We start from the raw sequence: 17,210 nt of genomic DNA on the forward strand, positions 1-17,210 counted from the left end.
ATGTCTTTTATGGATTGGCATTGTCTCTGTCAATCCACCATATATTTTATTCGTAAGTTTGTTTCTTTGTTTTATTTTGTTTTAATCAATTACTAGAAATTTCAGGTGACCCTATTTGAATTCCAGGTGACCCCATGTGAGGTCCCCTCCCCAAACTTGAAAAACACTGTCCTAAGTGTTTTTGCTGCTAAATAAGAAACAGAGCTGTTAAACTGATTTTCACTGTTCCTGTAACAGTAGTTGCTTTTCCACTGACCCTCAAATTGTGCAAATATAACTTGCACATAAAAATTTATCTAATGGAAAAACGACAATTTTGCCAAAAGTCTCATTTTTCAATTAAAAGTTTTTGCGCTGGTAAGAGGTGGTTTTTCGGGCGTAGCGCAAATGGTATATCACGCAAAACTGCAATGGAGAGACCTTTTTTCGCAACTAGAGTCAGGTCAATTAAAAAACTGGATGTTGACGGACATTACAACAAGTGAAGAAGAAGAAGAAACATGTTGCGGTATGTGTGGACGCACCAGGAAACCCAGTCATTTTTAAATTTAGTTCGAGATAGAGGGGTAATATATAATAATAATGAATATATCTGTAAATCAACACCATATCTACGTTTGTCGCCATGTTTATGGAATGAATTCTCGTGTCATCTCGCGATAATAAATAAACAAATCATTGCATTTGTGATTTAATGGAGAAACCGACATTACACACGTCTGTTTTTTCGACATTTAGTAAATATCGGTAAAGTTTTGCGCAGATGTCCAATGGAAAAGCGACTAGTGACAGTAAAGGCCTGTTCTGTTATGGTATGATATGTTCTATTCTATTCATGAATGTATATAAAGGTACAAAAAAAGTTGGAATTCCAAGGCAGAAATGAGGGTTAACTGATGCTTTATTCATGGATTCTCATTGTGTATATACTTTCACTGCAGCGGAACAATTTGTGTACTGTAATCATCTATTTCATTTGTTCTAAAAATGTTGATTGTACTGCACATTTGTGACTTCACACTGCCTTCACTCTTCAATGGTGTTCTCCTGGGCCCCAGAGGGGATCTGATGGTAGCCTCTCCTACAGAACTGGGACGAGGGGTCGCACGTGTATCCAAACTTACAGCAGTGAATACCGTCTCTGCAGCACTGACCCTGAAATGAGTCCAAATGTGGTGTTAGAACAAAGGCCCGGGTGCTAATTCACAGCAGTAAAACACAGAGGGTTATGGACATTTCTAAGTTTATTGTCAGGGCAAGAATAACCTTTGTGTCAGTTATTATGTGGACAAGCAGGAATATTCCAGTTTTCACCCTAATTCCTTAAAAGACTCAATTCCCATTAAGCTGCTTACATGAATTCCACTAATATTCTTGTTTACATGTGGCTTAGGTTGATTAAACATAGGCTTCTGCTTAACCCTCCGGTATCCAGGTACGCTTTTTAGGCACACTTTGCACTTTGTGTTAAAAAACTTCATATTATTTTTCACAATTTAAATAAGGTTAGAATTCAAAAGTTGTTCATTTTTGCATGATCTTTAAAATTCTGGCCACCAACTAAAATTTGCACATTGTAAACAAAAGAAAATTACAAGACTAGCATCTGTCTCCCCAATGTGCCAAAAACGCACTATTTCTTCCATTATAACCACTGTTTTTGATCTGAAAGCCATTAAAGCATAAATCCTGCTTTTACTGATATCTGGGCTTCATTTGAGAGGTGAGGGTCTAAATGAATTTATTAACGTTGTTAATGTTGGAGTTAATCATTGACATATGTAATACAATATGTAATCCAATTTTTATGTGGTATTTTGAAAAAAAAAACAAACAAACATATTTTGTGTTTTTTGCATCAAAAAATGTAGTGACATCATGATGAAAAGAGATCATTTAAAGGGTTAAAAAAATCTAAAATGAATGATTATTTGATATGTATGATTAGGGCTGACCTTGATTTACACAAATAAAATCAAATTAGAGCAGAAAAACAAATCAATACATAATATTTAATAGTTTGATTTATAGGTGTGCATTTTTGGCACACTAGGTGACAGATGCTTGTATTTATGAACATTTGACCTAGCGCCAAAAATAATGATGCAAATTAACCAGTGTTGGAGTTAATCATTGACATATGCCAGGCTGCAAAAATCAGATAATATGTGATCCACTTTTTATGTAGTATATTGAAAAAAAAAAAAAAATTTTTGTGTTTTTTCCATCCAAAAAAATGGTTTGTTTACATTACAAACACGGCATTTAAAGGGTTAAAAAATGTGACAATTATTGAGTATTTGGTATTTTTATTTACAGCTCAAGTTGATGAAATAGAAAAAAGTATAAAAGAACTAAAAACAAACTATATGAAAAAAATTTTGACATTATTCCACAAGTGTGCTAAAATGGCACACTTGGTGCTTAGTAAGGGCCTTGGTGGATGGGATACCAGAGGGTTAAGTCAGCCGTCCTCTTTCATTCCTTCACAGACTTGTTTGTAAAGGTCAGCTCGTTCATACCCAAAAACCTGCTGATGTCTTCATGTTTTACAGTAGTAACGTGGATAAAGTCTCTTCTTATATCCTCATTCCTTTCTCGCCCTGACCTGCATCCTCTAGCTCCACCCCCTGACATTATGACCCACCCACAGAGTAGGACGGAGCGCCATCACACAACACAACAGTATCACCCTGTCCTGTATGTGTCTGACATTCTGCCACACCTTTCTGTTGTAAATATGCCAAGATTCAAAGATTATTTTTACTGTCAATTGTTGTTCAACTGTTTCTCTCTCACCTTGTTAAATGCCATACTTGGAAAAAAAAAAAAAAAAACAGTTAAAAAACAGTAAACTACAGCAGAATATAAAGTGTACATGTCAGTCTATTTACAGTAGCAGCAGTAGTGGAATACAGTAATGTTTATGAGGTGAGGAGGTGCATAATGGAATCAAACAGCAGCAGATTTGTGAATATGTACATACACATATTAGCACTGTATAGAGATGTATATAGTCATTAGAGTTTTATTACTTATGAATATTATTATTATTATTATTTTATATTGTTTGTCCTTTGCACTATCTTTATGCATGAACATTTTTGCACTTAATTCTGTTGCTGCCTTGACCATTGAATTTCCCCACTGTTGGATCAATAAAGTCTAATCTAATCTAATCTAATATAGTATAATATAATATAATATAATCTATCTAATCTAAAGTAATCTAATCTCATCTAATCTAGTCTATCCTAGTCTAGTGCAGTCTAGTCTAATCTAACCTAATCTAAACTAATTTAATTTAATCTGAAGTAATCTAATCTAATCTAAACTAACTAAACTAAACTAAACTAATCTAATCTAAATTTATCTAATCTAAACTAATTTAAACTAATCTAATATAATCTAGTCTAATCCGATCTAATCCAATCTATTCTAATCTAATCTCATCTCATCTCATCTAATATAATTTAATCTAATCTAATCTAATCTAAACTAATCTAATCTAATCTATACTAATCTAATCTAATCTAATCTAATCTAATCTAATCTAAACTAAACTAAACTAAACTAAACTAAACTGATCTGATCTAATCTAATCTAATCTAATCTAATCTAAACTAATCTAATTCTAAATCTAAATCTAACCTAATCTAATCTAATCTAATCTACAGGAAGTAATCTGACCTAAATCATCCTTGTGTTGATCAGATAAACCTGACTGGTATCATGTTTTACTCCCTCTCCTTTGTTTGCATTTGTAATAGTGAATATCTTTGATTTCTATTCTGTATATATAGTTAGTTATTGTATATATAATTACTGTTTGACAGTAAATTCTAGCAATATTTGGGTTAGTGATTAAGTTATATTTATTAGTTAATTTATCCAGAACATGATATTGGATTGTGCTTGTACATATATATTGGACACTATAGTTATGAGTTAACGTGTATTCTCTTCTTCTTTATTAGAAAACCATCTAAACATGCTGTGGGTCAGCACTTAGGACTCATAAAAGACAAACCACCGAGTCAACAATTTCCTGAAACCGGATGCATACAGTGTCTGAGCTACTTTCCCCTGTTTCTTTAAATCCTGCCAGTATCTGTGAGTACTTCTCCTTCTGACTGTACATGTAGACTTTTCTTTGTAGACTCTCCCACAGACGATCTTTGTCTCTATTACCACTGACCATAAACACAGATCTGGCTCTCAACCTGCAGTAAAACGAACAAACAGGGTGGATGTTTGCTAATGTGCTGTAAACATGTCGAAACAATCCTCATAAAACACAAGCAATATCAGCAAACCCTACACGTCTAAGGCTGCTTTCAGACAGCAGGTCTTAATGTGCAATTTGGATTTTTGGGTGAAATCTGATGTTTTTCTGTGCTTTTTCATATTACATATTAAATGTGACTTCTATCAGTTTTGAGTATGAACTGAATGTGACCCTGAAGTGACCCCCGTGCGCAAAAGAGGTCCTGACGTAATACAAGACCAAGCAGGCACACACTGTGTTTACATAAGTAAGTAAGTAAGTAAGTAAGTACAGGGTGGGGAAGCAAAATTTACAATATTTTGAGGCAGGGATTGAAAGACAGTGTATGACCAATTAGTTTATTGAAAGTCATGAGAATTTATTTGCCACAAGAAAATTTACGTAATAGAAAATGTTTTTATTCTATGTGTCCTCCTTCTTTCTCAATAACTGCCTTCACACGCTTCCTGAAACTTGTGCAAGTGTTCCTCAAATATTCGGGTGACAACTTCTCCCATTCTTCTTTAATAGTATCTTCCAGACTTTCTGGTAATAGTTTTGCTCATAGTCATTCTCTTCTTTCCATTATAAACAGTCTTTATGGACACTCCAACTATTTTTGAAATCTCCTTTGGTGTGACGAGTGCATTCAGCAAATCACACACTCTTTGACGTTTGCTTTCCTGATTACTCATATGGGCAAAAGTTTCTGAAAAGGTATGGATAATAGTGTTAGGTATGATTATGACATCAATATATGTTTGGTTTCAAAACAACTGACGTAGTGCCTGCTGAGAAAAAACAACTAAATGTTCATTGTAAATTTTGCTTTGCTTGTATGTATGTATGTATGTATGTATGTTGCTTCCCCACCCTGTAAGTATTTATGTATGTATGTATGTATGTATGTATGTATGTATGTATGTATGTATGTATGTATTTATTTATTTATTTATTTATGTTTGTTATTTATTGAACTAGTGAAAAGTACAAACTCTCAATGAGGATGATAATACAGTAATACAAATGAACATAAGTAAAATAAACTACAAAAAAAACAACAACATGGGGATATATAAAGCAAGAGCAAAAATACATTCAAATACAGTACCTTTTTTATGGCTTTTTATGTTTTTTTTAATCTATTCTCATATTTTATTCTTTCATTTGGGTTTTATTTATTCTTCTGTACAGCACTGTTTTCTTTTTGTACATTTCTATGTCTTTAAATCTATTCTATATTTTATTCTTCTATTTTGGTTTTAATTATTCTTCTGTACAGCACTTTGCTCCACTGCAGTTGTTTTAAAGTGCTTTACAAATTAAGTTGGATTGGATTGGGTACAGTGCAAATAATTAGGCATTTTAAATTAACGTATAGGAGCAGAGATGCAACAGAGAAGATTCTGTAAATTAAAATAATAAATAACGAGCAAAGTTCTGTCTTATTTTCACTGCAGTTTTGTTTTTTTAATCTAATTTTCTTGGGGACAAGACAAACCTTTTGAATTCATTCGTAAATCCAGAAAAGGAGGGCTTGTTATTTCTCCATTTCGCACAGTGAATATGATATTTACCCCTAAAAAAAAATTATTCCTGAATTAAATAAGTTTTTCCCTCCACTCCTCCTCCTGGGATGTAGAATTGTGACATTTGTCACATTTCACTGACGTAAAGGTCAGATAAATGCGACCTAGCCGTTCAGACTGAAGTCGTATTGCAAAATATCAGATACGTATCAGATTTAGGACCACATATGAAAGTGGCCTGGGTTGGATTTGTGCTGTTCAAAGTGTCTTTAACAGATCGGATCCAGGTCACATACACTGTAAGACCGGACTTTGTATTTACTAAAATGCTTTCATTACAATGCACTTAAATGATTTCAGTTTTATTCCATTACTATAAAATGTTAAGTATATTCTACTAATTTGTAGACATAGTCGAAAGTACAAAAAAGTTTAAGTTGAATGGATTTAAATCACTCAGTTTTAGTCATGACCACACCTTTTTTTTATCTCTGCATTGCATTGTGGGTATTGGGCATGTTGTTGAAAATGTGTTATTTTTCAGTGCAGGGGTTCAGCGGGGTTGTGGTGTTAGAGTTAATGCTGACTTAATGTGTGTATGGTAATGTTTATTGGCCTTTTTGTGTTTGTTTTTGTATTTTTGTAGAGCTGCACCATGAGTCAGAGCCATAGGAAGAACAATGGCTTTACTGTTCATCTGTGAGTATACTTCTCCTATGTAAATCTTTATTCCATGCCAAATTAACTGCACTTCCTGTACTGGTGAGTTATATTGAACTAACTTCCTGCCTAACTTCCGTCCATGCGACAATATATCAAGTTGAATAATTATACAACGCAATTTATATTGCAAAAGTTTTTAATTTAAATCTACTTGGAATTGAGTCCATTGAACTGATGATATTAAGTCTAATGCTTATACAAAGCTGTTGACTTTGCAACAGATTTTAAATTAGATTAACATGGCATTTAGTGTGTTGTACTTAACCCTTTCATGCATAGTGGTCACTCCAGTGGACAGTTCTTCTCCAGCTGTTCTCTTGTATATTCATGGGTTTTGTTGTTTTAGTTTCATATCAGCCAACACAGTGGACGCTTATGCACCATCCCATAATACACTGACATTCATACCATTACTGTAACTTTGCTGTTCTTGATAAATCTGATCTGTAGTAACATGTTTGAGTGTAAATCAACTGTTAATTGTTAGTAGACTGTAATTAACAGTTTTCTTAAACAAAAAGTTTTTTTTTTTTTTGCATATTATCTCCATGAAGTGAGTAAAAACTAGCATTAGAGTATGTTAAAATGTGAGAAAACATCAGATTAGCTGCATTAAAAATGTTTTTATTTCATAGTTTTCACTTTCTGATGCTGGGTTTTAAATACATGTTTCTTTGCTTTAAAAATTAAACACATGGTGTCCAGCTGAGAGGACATTTTTGTAACTCCATGAAAAACAGGTTCATAAACGCCTAAAAAGGAGTAAAAACACTCAGGAAAAAAAATCTTGACTAAGGTTCTCCTAATTCATGCATGAAAGGGTTAAAATAGCTTATCCATTCAAATCAAGCATTTAAGTTTAATACACTCAAGTTTTCATTACTCGTTACTTAAAGTTTTTAAGGCAACTAGTTTCCTCAATTTTTTAAAGTAAACTCAACTTATCTGGTCATACAGTGTATGGGCAAAAAAAAAAATTCCGATTTGGGCCACATTTGCCTGCAGTCTGAACGTAGCCTAAGAAGGAAAATGCTCTATTCAGATTAAAGATCTTGGTAACACTTTATAATAAGTACACACTATGAAGCATTAGTTAAGCATTAACAAATACTGAATTCATTATTAATGAAGCATATTTCTGACATGAATACTCATTAGTATCTGGTTTATAAGCAAAGTTATAAATGTTTTACTGATCATTCATAATCATTCAATCCTGCAGTTTGTTTAATAATCCCATGTGCTGTGTCTTTCCTTTGTTACAATAACTCAGACTTTTGTGAGTCTTTAGGCATTGCCAACCTTTAAATCTCATTTGTAAATGCTTTAGATGTCACAGATAGTGCACACTTTAGATGAGCTCACACCACATACTTAATTAATGAGTAGTAAGTGCTTTATAACTACCTGAAATAATGAATTCCTGTATTAATAACTGTTTATAGGACATCTATTGGAAAATAAATGTGTGAGTTAGTATGAAATACAAACTAGCATATTCACTAACCATTAGCACATGTCTGAATAGTGTATGTGCGAGCATAAATGCACATCACAACTGGTTTGTAAGTGATGCAATACTAAATTTTTAAACGCTGAATCCATAATTTATAAAGTATGAAAATACAATCATTAAGCACAATGTAGATAAGCTTATGAATGATGAGTAAAACATTATAACTTTGCTTATAAACCACATACTAATAAGTATTCATGTCAGAAGTATGCTTTATAAATGATGAATTCAGTATTTGTTAATGCTTAACTAATGCTTCATAATGTGTACTTATTATAAAGTGTTACCAAGATCTTGTCATTTTTAGAATAAAAGTAGAATATGGTTGTGCATTTAGTCAATATGTGATATTAAATGTGTGGATTTAGACAATATTTAAAAAATGATAGCTTAATTTATACGTCTTCTACATTGTCTGTTCTGCACCTGTTGGATCCTAACTGGATTTTATCATAAATCACATTAAGACTTCGTACCAGTGTGTAAGGGCAGCAGCTCCATCTCCCTGTGGGGCCTCTGCAGCACTTAGTCCCAGGTGGACAGGAGGTCTTGAAATCACAGCGGACGAGTTCAGACTTATCGGTGCTGACACTGGCCACGGTCAGAGCTGCCACCACTGTCTGGAAAAAAAAAAAAGAAAAAGGTAAGACGGCTTTAACTCACTGAATAAATACAAATATTACATCAGGATGTTTACACTGTACCATTTAAATCAGGGATGTAAAGTCATTTTCTTTCAGGGGCCACATTCATAATAATAATAATAATAATAATAATAATAATAATAATGATGTATAAATAATGAAAATTCTAAATTTTTGTCTTTGTTTTAGTGCAAAAAAAAGACATTAAATTATGAAAATATTTACATTTAAAAACTATCCGAACAAAAAAGACGTAAATAACCTGAGAAAAAAAGAAATTTGCTCAGAAAAAAAGTGCAATTTTAACAGTATTATGCCTCAACTTATCATTTACACATGTGCATTATAGATCTATGGATCCACAAAGACACAAAACATTCAATAAGAGGCAGAATATTGTTAACCCTTTGATGCATTAATTATGAGAACCTTAATCAAGATTTTTTTCCTGAGTGTTTTTATTCATCTTTAGGCATGGGAAAAAAAAATTGATTTATTTTTTTTTATGAATCTATATTTCATGGAGTTACAAAAATGTCCACTCAGCTGGACACCATGCATTTCATTTTAGAAGCAAAGAAACATGTATTTACTGATATACAGTGGGAAAACGATGAAATAAAAACACTTTTAACCCTTTCATGCATGAATTATGAGAACCTTAGTCAAGATTTTTTTTCCTGATTGTTTTTATTCCTCTTTAGGCATGAAAAAAAAAAACAATGCGATTGAAATTTTTTTAATGAACATATTTTTCGTAGAGTTAGAAAAACCATGAATCAAAGAAACATGTATATCAGAAAGTGATGTACTGTGTGACAGTTATAAAATAAGACATTTTCAGTGCAGCTAATCTTATGTGACTAGTTGTTACTCACTTCATGGAGATAATATGCAAAAAAAACTTTAAGGAAACTGTTTTTCTTATAGTCTAATTGCAATTAGCAAATGATTTACACTAAAACATGTTATTACAGATCAGGTTTATCAAAAACAGCAAAATTACAGTAATGGTATGAATGTCAGTGTATGGGATGATGCATAAGCGTCCACTGTGTTGGCTGAAATGGAACCAAAACAGCAAAACCTGTGAATATACAAGAGAACAGCTGGAGAACAACTGTCCACTGTAGTGACCAGTATGCATGAAAGGGTTAATGCTGTTAATCTGATGTTTTCTCACATTTTAACATACCTGCATGGAGATAATATGCAAAAACAAAAAAAATTGTTTAAAAAAACGGAAAACAAAACTGTTAATTACAGTCTAATAACAATCGCCAAATTTTTTTTTTTTTACACTCAAACATGTCACTACAGATCAGGTTTATCAAGAACAGCAAAGTTACAGCAATGGGATGAATTACAGTGTATGGGATGGTGAATAAGCGCCCACTGTGTTGGCTGATATGGAACTAAAACAACAAAATCCATGAATATACAAGAGAACACCTTTGAACTGCTGTCCACTGTCGTGACCACTATGCATGAAAGGGTTAAAATTACACTTGATTTTCTTTAGACATTTCAGGTTGTTCATATTCGTTCTGGTTATTCACATTTTATTGCTGAAGGACAGTGTGTTCGTGTAAATATTTTGCATTAAAAGAGAAAAAATTGGCGTTGTCATTATTTACAGGCATAATGTAATATTATTTAAACCAAGAAGAAAATTTGGAGTCATTATTTATGGGTTATTATGCTATTATCTTATACTTGAGATCATATCGGTCTGTTTGTGGAACATGCAACAACACCAAACATTGTTGCAGTTTGCAGATTCCTTCCGTGGGTTGGATTGGACCCTTTGCAGGGCCGTATGTTTGACACCCCTGTTTTAAGTGCACATGTAATGCGATGTGTCGTACCTCCTTTACGCTGTCTTCCTCCTCTGCAGTGGAAATGTGGAAGGCAGGGTGTGAAGCTGCGGGTTGTTTGGGTGTGAAGGGGTAAGTCAGGCCTTCCCTCACACAGTGTGTGTAGGTGTGGTCACAGTCATAACCGTATGGACAGCAGTGGTACCCATCCAGACAGCAGCGGCCCTGCACAACACACACTGTACTTTAGTATGAACCCACAAAGACCCAGAGCTACTTCTGAGGCAGCTCCCAAATGAGTTTTCCTCTACATTTAACTGTTCTTAAATGATTTACCACCATTTATCATTTAATTTTGTCATCTAGATGGTCTGTTCTTCATTTTATGTTGTGGAGCTGGTTTTGCTTTTTGTTTTTATTTTTGTTTTGTGGGTTTTATTTTATTTATTAATTCTATTTTTTTTTTTTTTTTTTGTACTATTACTGTCATTGTAATTGTTTTGCATTGTGTGCTTGCTGTTGAATTTTGTTTTTTGTGTTGTGTCTCATGTGTGGTGCTTTGTTTTTATGCTGTTAAAGGGGTGGGATTAAATATGTTCTACTTCCTCCCACTCCTTTTCGAATGTGCACAGGAAGTCATGTATGTAAGTTTTGTTTTTGTTTTTGTTTTTTTTCTTCCATGACTTCTTACTACCTGTTTTATTTCTAAGGACTAAGTGAGATTACTTTGTCTTGCTGCATATTCGAAATAAACTAAACCTAAAACAAAACAAAAAAAGGCCCCAGGAAGAGTAGCTGCTGTGGTGTGCAGCAGCTAATGGGGATCAAAACTAATAAACTAATAATTTATCCACTATAATTTATTTATTACCTTTTATTATCCTCTGTATTTAAAAGTTTTCAGTGAAAATTTATTTAATTTACTGATGGTCATAAAAACACAGATTACAGTTGGGGGTTATTATATATATATCATATATCATCATATATATATTATATATCAGAAACAGAGAAAACTGAAGAAAAAGTGATTTTCTCAGCAAAGATATCCATAACTGAATGTAAAAATAAGTGTGTCCATCCACTGTCATTTATTAAACTCCATGGGTTTTACTGGTGAATCAGTGTTGTAGAAGATGATCCCATTCTAACTGTATTTTCGCCTATTTTTAATTAACTCATTAAGACCCAGTGTTACTTTAGTGGCAGTTCCCAAATTATTTTTTTCACTCTTTTTAACTTTTCTTAAGTGATTAATCACCACTTATTGTAATATTATCACTGTATTTTGTATTTTTTTTCCTGTAAAAATCAGGTATTTTCCGATATTTAATTAACTGATTATGTGGATGTTCATTAAAGCTCAGATTAAAGTTGAGGATTATTATATCAGAAACAGAAAACTGAAAAGTAACTTTTTTCAGAAACATATCAATAACTAAATGTAAAAATAAGTGTCTCCATCCACTGTCATTTATTAAACTCCATGGGTTTTACTGGTGAATCAATGTTGTAGGAGATGATCCCATTCTAACTGTATTTTCAACTATATTTAACTCATCAAGACCCAGTGTTACTTTTGTAGCAGTTCCCAAATTATTTTTTTCTCTTTTTAACTTTTCATAAGTGATTTATCACCATTTATTGTAATATTATCCTCTGTATTTTGTATTTTTTTCCTGTACAAATCAGATATTTTCCAATATGATTGGACTGATTATGTGGATGTTAAAGTTGAGGGTTATTATATCAGAAACAGATAACTGAAAAGTTATTTTTTTAGGAAACATATCAATAATTAAATGTAAAAATATGTGTCTCCATCCACCGTCATTTATTAAATTCCATAGGTTTTACTGGTGAATCAGTGTTGTAGAAGATGACAGTGTTTCCGTGGTAACTACAGAGCCTCTGAACATCTGAATGGGTCATATCTGATGACCATCAAACTGTATTTTACACCAGTTTTTTTTACATGTATTGATAGGATTAGTGGATCAGCATGTATTATACAGTTTAGTAGATGGTTTTGGTCGGTGGTGGAGGTTTGGATCTTATATGAGTTAAATACAAAATGACAGCAGACTGCTAACAGAAACAGACTCATTTACAGTTAAGATCACATCAACAGCAGGTTAACAGTGTTAGGTCTGAACTCACGGGGCTGTAGGGGCAGCAGAACCAGCCCCCTTTGGGGTGGTGGCAGCAGGTTGTGCCGTCGGGACAAGCCCACTGAAGGTCGCAGTGCACGATTTGACTGTCCTGTTTGTCTGGGACGAGGCTGTGAGCAGAACAGGAAGTGAAAGCACAGGCGAACAGCCCCACCAACATCCACACGCTGACCCCCACCATCTGCACAGGACAGTTGAACAGGTTTGTGGTTAGGGTTTTTATTTCTGCAGCCAGTTTCAGATCATATCAAGCCACAAATCTGATGCAACATTAACAATAACAGTGATGATTTATTACTTATATAACCCCCCAGTATCCTGTCCACCAAGACCCTTACTAAGCACCAAGTGTGCCTTTTTGGGACACTTGTGGAATAATGTCAAAAACATTTTCATACAGTTTGTTTTTAATTCTTTTACACTTTTTTCTATTTCATCAACTTGAGCCATAAATAAAAATACCAAATACTCAATAATTGTCACATTTTTTAACCCTTTAAATGCAGTGTTTGTAATGTAAACAAACCATTTTTTTGGATGAAAAAAACACAAAAAATTAATTTTTTTCAATATACTTCATAAAAAGTGGATCACATATTATTTGATTTTTGCAGCCTGGCATATGTCAATGATTAACTCCAACATTGGTTAATTTGCATTATTATTTTTGGTGCTAGGTCAAATGTTCAAAAATACTAGCATCTATCACCAAGTGTGCGAAAAATGCACACCTATAAATCAAACTATTAAATATTATATATTGATTTATTTTTCTGCTCAAATTTGATTTTATTTTTGTAAATCAAAGTCAGCCCTAATCATACATATCAAATGGAAGAAATAGTGCGTTTTAGGCACACCTGGGAGACAGATGCTAGTCTTGTAATTTTCTTTTGTTTACAATGTGCACATTTTAGTTGGTGGCCAGAATTTTAAAGATCATGCAAAAATGAACAACTTTTGAATTCTAACCTTATTTAAATTGTGAAAAATAATATGAAGTTTTTTAATACAAAGTGCAAAGTGTGCCTAATGGGTGCACCTGGATACCAGAGGGATAATTTTATCAGGGTTATTATTATTGATGTTATTATTATTATCCAATCTTAAACTCGACCAACAAGTTAGTGCTGTGGTCAAGTCTAGTTTCTTTCATTTAAGACAGCTTGCAAAAGTAAAGTCTGTTCTGCCCAGGGATCTTTTTGAAACCGTGATCCATGCTTTTGTAACTACTAGACTTGACTTTTGTTATGCACTTTAAACCGACTGCAGCTGGTCCAAAATGCTGCAGCTTGGCTTTTAACAGGGACACGCAAACATCAACATATTTCACCGGTTTTAGCTTCACTCCATTGGTTACCAGTGCATTTTAGAGTTGATTTTAAAATTCTTCTATTTGTATTTAAATGTTTGAATGGCCTTGCCCCCTCCTACCTGTCCGACCTGATCCACCCCTATGCCCCCTCTCATGCTCTCAGGTCAGCAGATCAGCAGCAGCTTGTGGTTCCAAAAACTAAAAAGAAGCTTCGTGGGGGCCGTGCCTTTTCTGTTGCCGCCCCAAAGTTGTGGAACCAGTTGCCCTTAGTTGTTAGACAGGCTCAGTCTCTACCTGTCTTTAAATCACATTTAAAAACGCACTTTTTCTCATTAGCTTTTAATCAGTGAGTGACATGTCTGTTTTTTTATGCTGTTTTTAACAGATTTTAACTTGTCTTTGTTTTTATGATGTTTGTATTTTGTTGTTCTTAGCCCACTTAACACTCTGTGTTTTCACTAGTTTTATTTACTCATTTTATTCCTTTTTTTAAGTTTGGTGTACGACACTTTGGCCAGCTGTAAAGTTCTTAAAATGCTTTATAAATAAAGTTGGTATGGTACGGTATTGTTATTAGTGGGACTTACCTTTGCAGCTGGATATGGAAGCGTTCCTGCTGTGTGACCTGACACCACAGACACTCCACTATTTATATGCCACTGTGGGCCCATCCCACTGATTAAAATACATAGTCAAAACTGAACTACCTATGCCCCACTGTGTACACTTTCACTTCCCTTAAACTGAATCACCAACACAAGTCTTAACGCCCCACACTTTGGACCACCCTATCCAACCATCTGGAAGTTCTAGTGTTCCTCATGACTTATATTCTCACTTCCCCTGAGTTAAACCACAGATACACCAGGCTCTGGGTGACTTTTGGACATCCCACTGCATTAAAATCTGAACTTTGAATATTTACACTCGTGGCTGTGGTTGTAACGGCTGCTGTAAATACTTCCCTGCTGTGACAGGATTAAGGATGAGTTCCACAGTGCAGGAGGATATTACTATAAAGGTATTATAAAGTACATTTTACCACACACTGAAATTTAACCTCTGCTTTTAATTATCTCTAGAACATGCAGGAACAGAGAGTAGATCTGACACATGTGTCTACATTCAGACTTTTTAAGACTACTTTGAACAGAACTTAATGCTCATTTCACAGCCTACTTCACAGCCATACTGGCAAAAATTTGTGACTTCAAGAATTTAGGAAAATGTATTTATTTAACCCTTTCATGCATAGTGGTCACTACAGTGGGCAGCTATTCTCCAGCTGTTCTCCTGTATATTTATGGTTTTTATTGTTTTAGTTCCACCTCAGCCAACACAGTGGATCATCTCATACACCGACATTCATACCATTACTGTAACTTTGCGGTTCTTAATAAACCCGATCTGCACAAACATGTTTGAGTGTAAATCAATTGCTTGTTATTATTATTAGACTGTAATTAACAGTTTTGTTTTGTTTTTTAATTTTTCTTTTTTTTTGGCGTATTATCTCCATAAAGTGAGTAATAACTAATAATAAATAGGATGCTGGACAAGACAGGTAAAAAAAAAAAAAATACTCCATAGTTTTCACACAGTATGTCAGTAAATACATGTTTCTTTAATTCAAAAATTAAACACATGGTGTCCGGCTGAGTGGACATTTTTGCAACTCCATGAAAAATAGGTTCATAAAAAAATTTCAATGGCATTGTTTTTTCATGCCTAAAAGGAATTAAAACACTCAGGAAAAAATCTTGATTAAGGTTCTCATAACTCACACATGAAAGGGTTAATCTCATAGTCCAAGTCAGTTCTGCAAAGTTAGTAATAATTGGTTCATAATTTCACCAAAAATTATCAGGTTGGAACGGGTGGAACTGAGTCGACTAATAGAATAGAAAATATCTTTATAGTCATTGTACTTTGTACAATGAGATTAAAAAGTGCGATCCTAAAAGGTACATTCATCTGACATAAAAACGTTGTATAAAAAAAAAAAAAAAAAAAAAAGTGCATGTAATGTTACTTTCTTTGCAGTTTGGACATTTCCCAAACACATTTAAACATAACACAGTGAACAAGTTTACGGCAACATAATTTAAGCTCTTCCATATCAAATTTAATACATTTTAAAGACTTTTTTTTAAACTGATTTTTAATTTGACATAAACACAAATCCATCAAACACTGAGGAGATGTCTAACATGTACAGGTTCATTTTCTTCACATTATCTCAAATTCATTTTTAGGGACCATGTCTTTATGAGTAACAGTCAGTAACTTATATTTATATAACATAAAATGTAAATGTAAAAATATAAAGGAGAGAAAAAAGTGTGTTAACCAAGCAAAAGAATAGGAATTAATTTAATTATTAGTTTGTAAAAAGGGTGTGGGAGTCTATAAGTTAACTTCTTCAAACTCCTTTTCGAAAAATTTAGTTTGACCTTGTATGGTTCTTTGTTATCTGATTATTTTATGTGCTCCAAATAAAACTAAACTAACTTTTATTTATTTTTTGCACAACAACAAATCAAACATTAGGACAAGCAAAAAAAAATTGTGCAGGTGAGATCAGAAAACCCTGTGGGCTTATAAAATGAATCTCACCTCATTACAGCGTTAGGATTAAGAAAGACAATAGAAGTAAAATAACATAATAATATACGAAGTACAACAAAAATATACACAAAGAGTAAAAGAAAAAGAGTATGTGTAAACTAACTTAGTTCTCATAGTCCATTCCTCACCTTCTCTTCAAATACTGTACACATAAGAAGATAAAAAAATAAGAAAAGAAAGAAAAAACAGAGAGAAAATAAAGAAAGTAAAACAAAAAGGGGAAGTGACTAGAGTTCTGAAATTGCTTGTATTAATGTTAGGCAGCTGTGGTTTTAACCACACGGCTCTCACCATCTTTTTCACTATCAGAAGCAGGATTCTCAATAAATATTTAGAATTTTTATCTATCATACCATCAGGAACTATACCCAGAATGTAAAGTGTTGGTTCTAAGGGGAAATGAATACTGAGAATCTGTTCAATCTCCTTTTGGACCTTTTTCCAGAAACCTTGTATTTTTGGACTATCCCAGAATATAGTTGTGGAAAAAATTTATTAGACCATCAAAAGTCATCAAAAACAATAGTTATGTAATCAAGTACTAACTCCTGTGTGTATCATGTGACTAAAACAGACAGAAATAAAACATGGAATGTCTAA

The 17,210-nt window shown here is 33.4% G+C and overlaps 1 protein-coding gene across 1 annotated transcript; it reads right to left on the bottom strand.

Moving 5' to 3' along the window:
- Window positions 1-883: 883 nt before the first annotated feature.
- Window positions 884-14,670, bottom strand: grna.1 (granulin a, tandem duplicate 1). Its single transcript, XM_030147960.1, has 5 exons — window positions 14,570-14,670; window positions 12,657-12,848; window positions 10,548-10,721; window positions 8,512-8,655; window positions 884-1,155 (listed from the first exon to the last, which is right to left on the bottom strand). The coding sequence occupies exons 1-5, from the start codon at window positions 14,651-14,653 to the stop codon at window positions 1,027-1,029; spliced, it is 723 nt and encodes a 240-aa protein (XP_030003820.1). The 5' UTR covers window positions 14,654-14,670; the 3' UTR covers window positions 884-1,026.
- Window positions 14,671-17,210: the final 2,540 nt, after the last annotated feature.

This window comes from Sphaeramia orbicularis, chromosome 11, assembly GCF_902148855.1.
Source record: "Sphaeramia orbicularis chromosome 11, fSphaOr1.1, whole genome shotgun sequence".
Classification (NCBI taxonomy): Eukaryota; Metazoa; Chordata; class Actinopteri; order Kurtiformes; family Apogonidae; genus Sphaeramia; species Sphaeramia orbicularis.

What these genes read in the sequence shown, in the direction of transcription:
- grna.1 (XM_030147960.1), bottom strand. Translation starts at nt 14,653, where the DNA reads ATGGGCCCACAGTGGCATATAAATAGTGGAGTGTCTGTGGTGTCAGGT. An exon ending in AGGAAGACAGCGTAAAGGAG is followed by an intron (nt 8,656 to 10,547) that starts GTACGACACATC and finishes TTTTTTTTCCAG; the next exon opens with ACAGTGGTGGCAGCTCTGAC. An exon ending in GCTGCTGCCCTTACACACTG is followed by an intron (nt 1,156 to 8,511) that starts GTACGAAGTCTT and finishes GACTCATTTCAG; the next exon opens with GGTCAGTGCTGCAGAGACGG.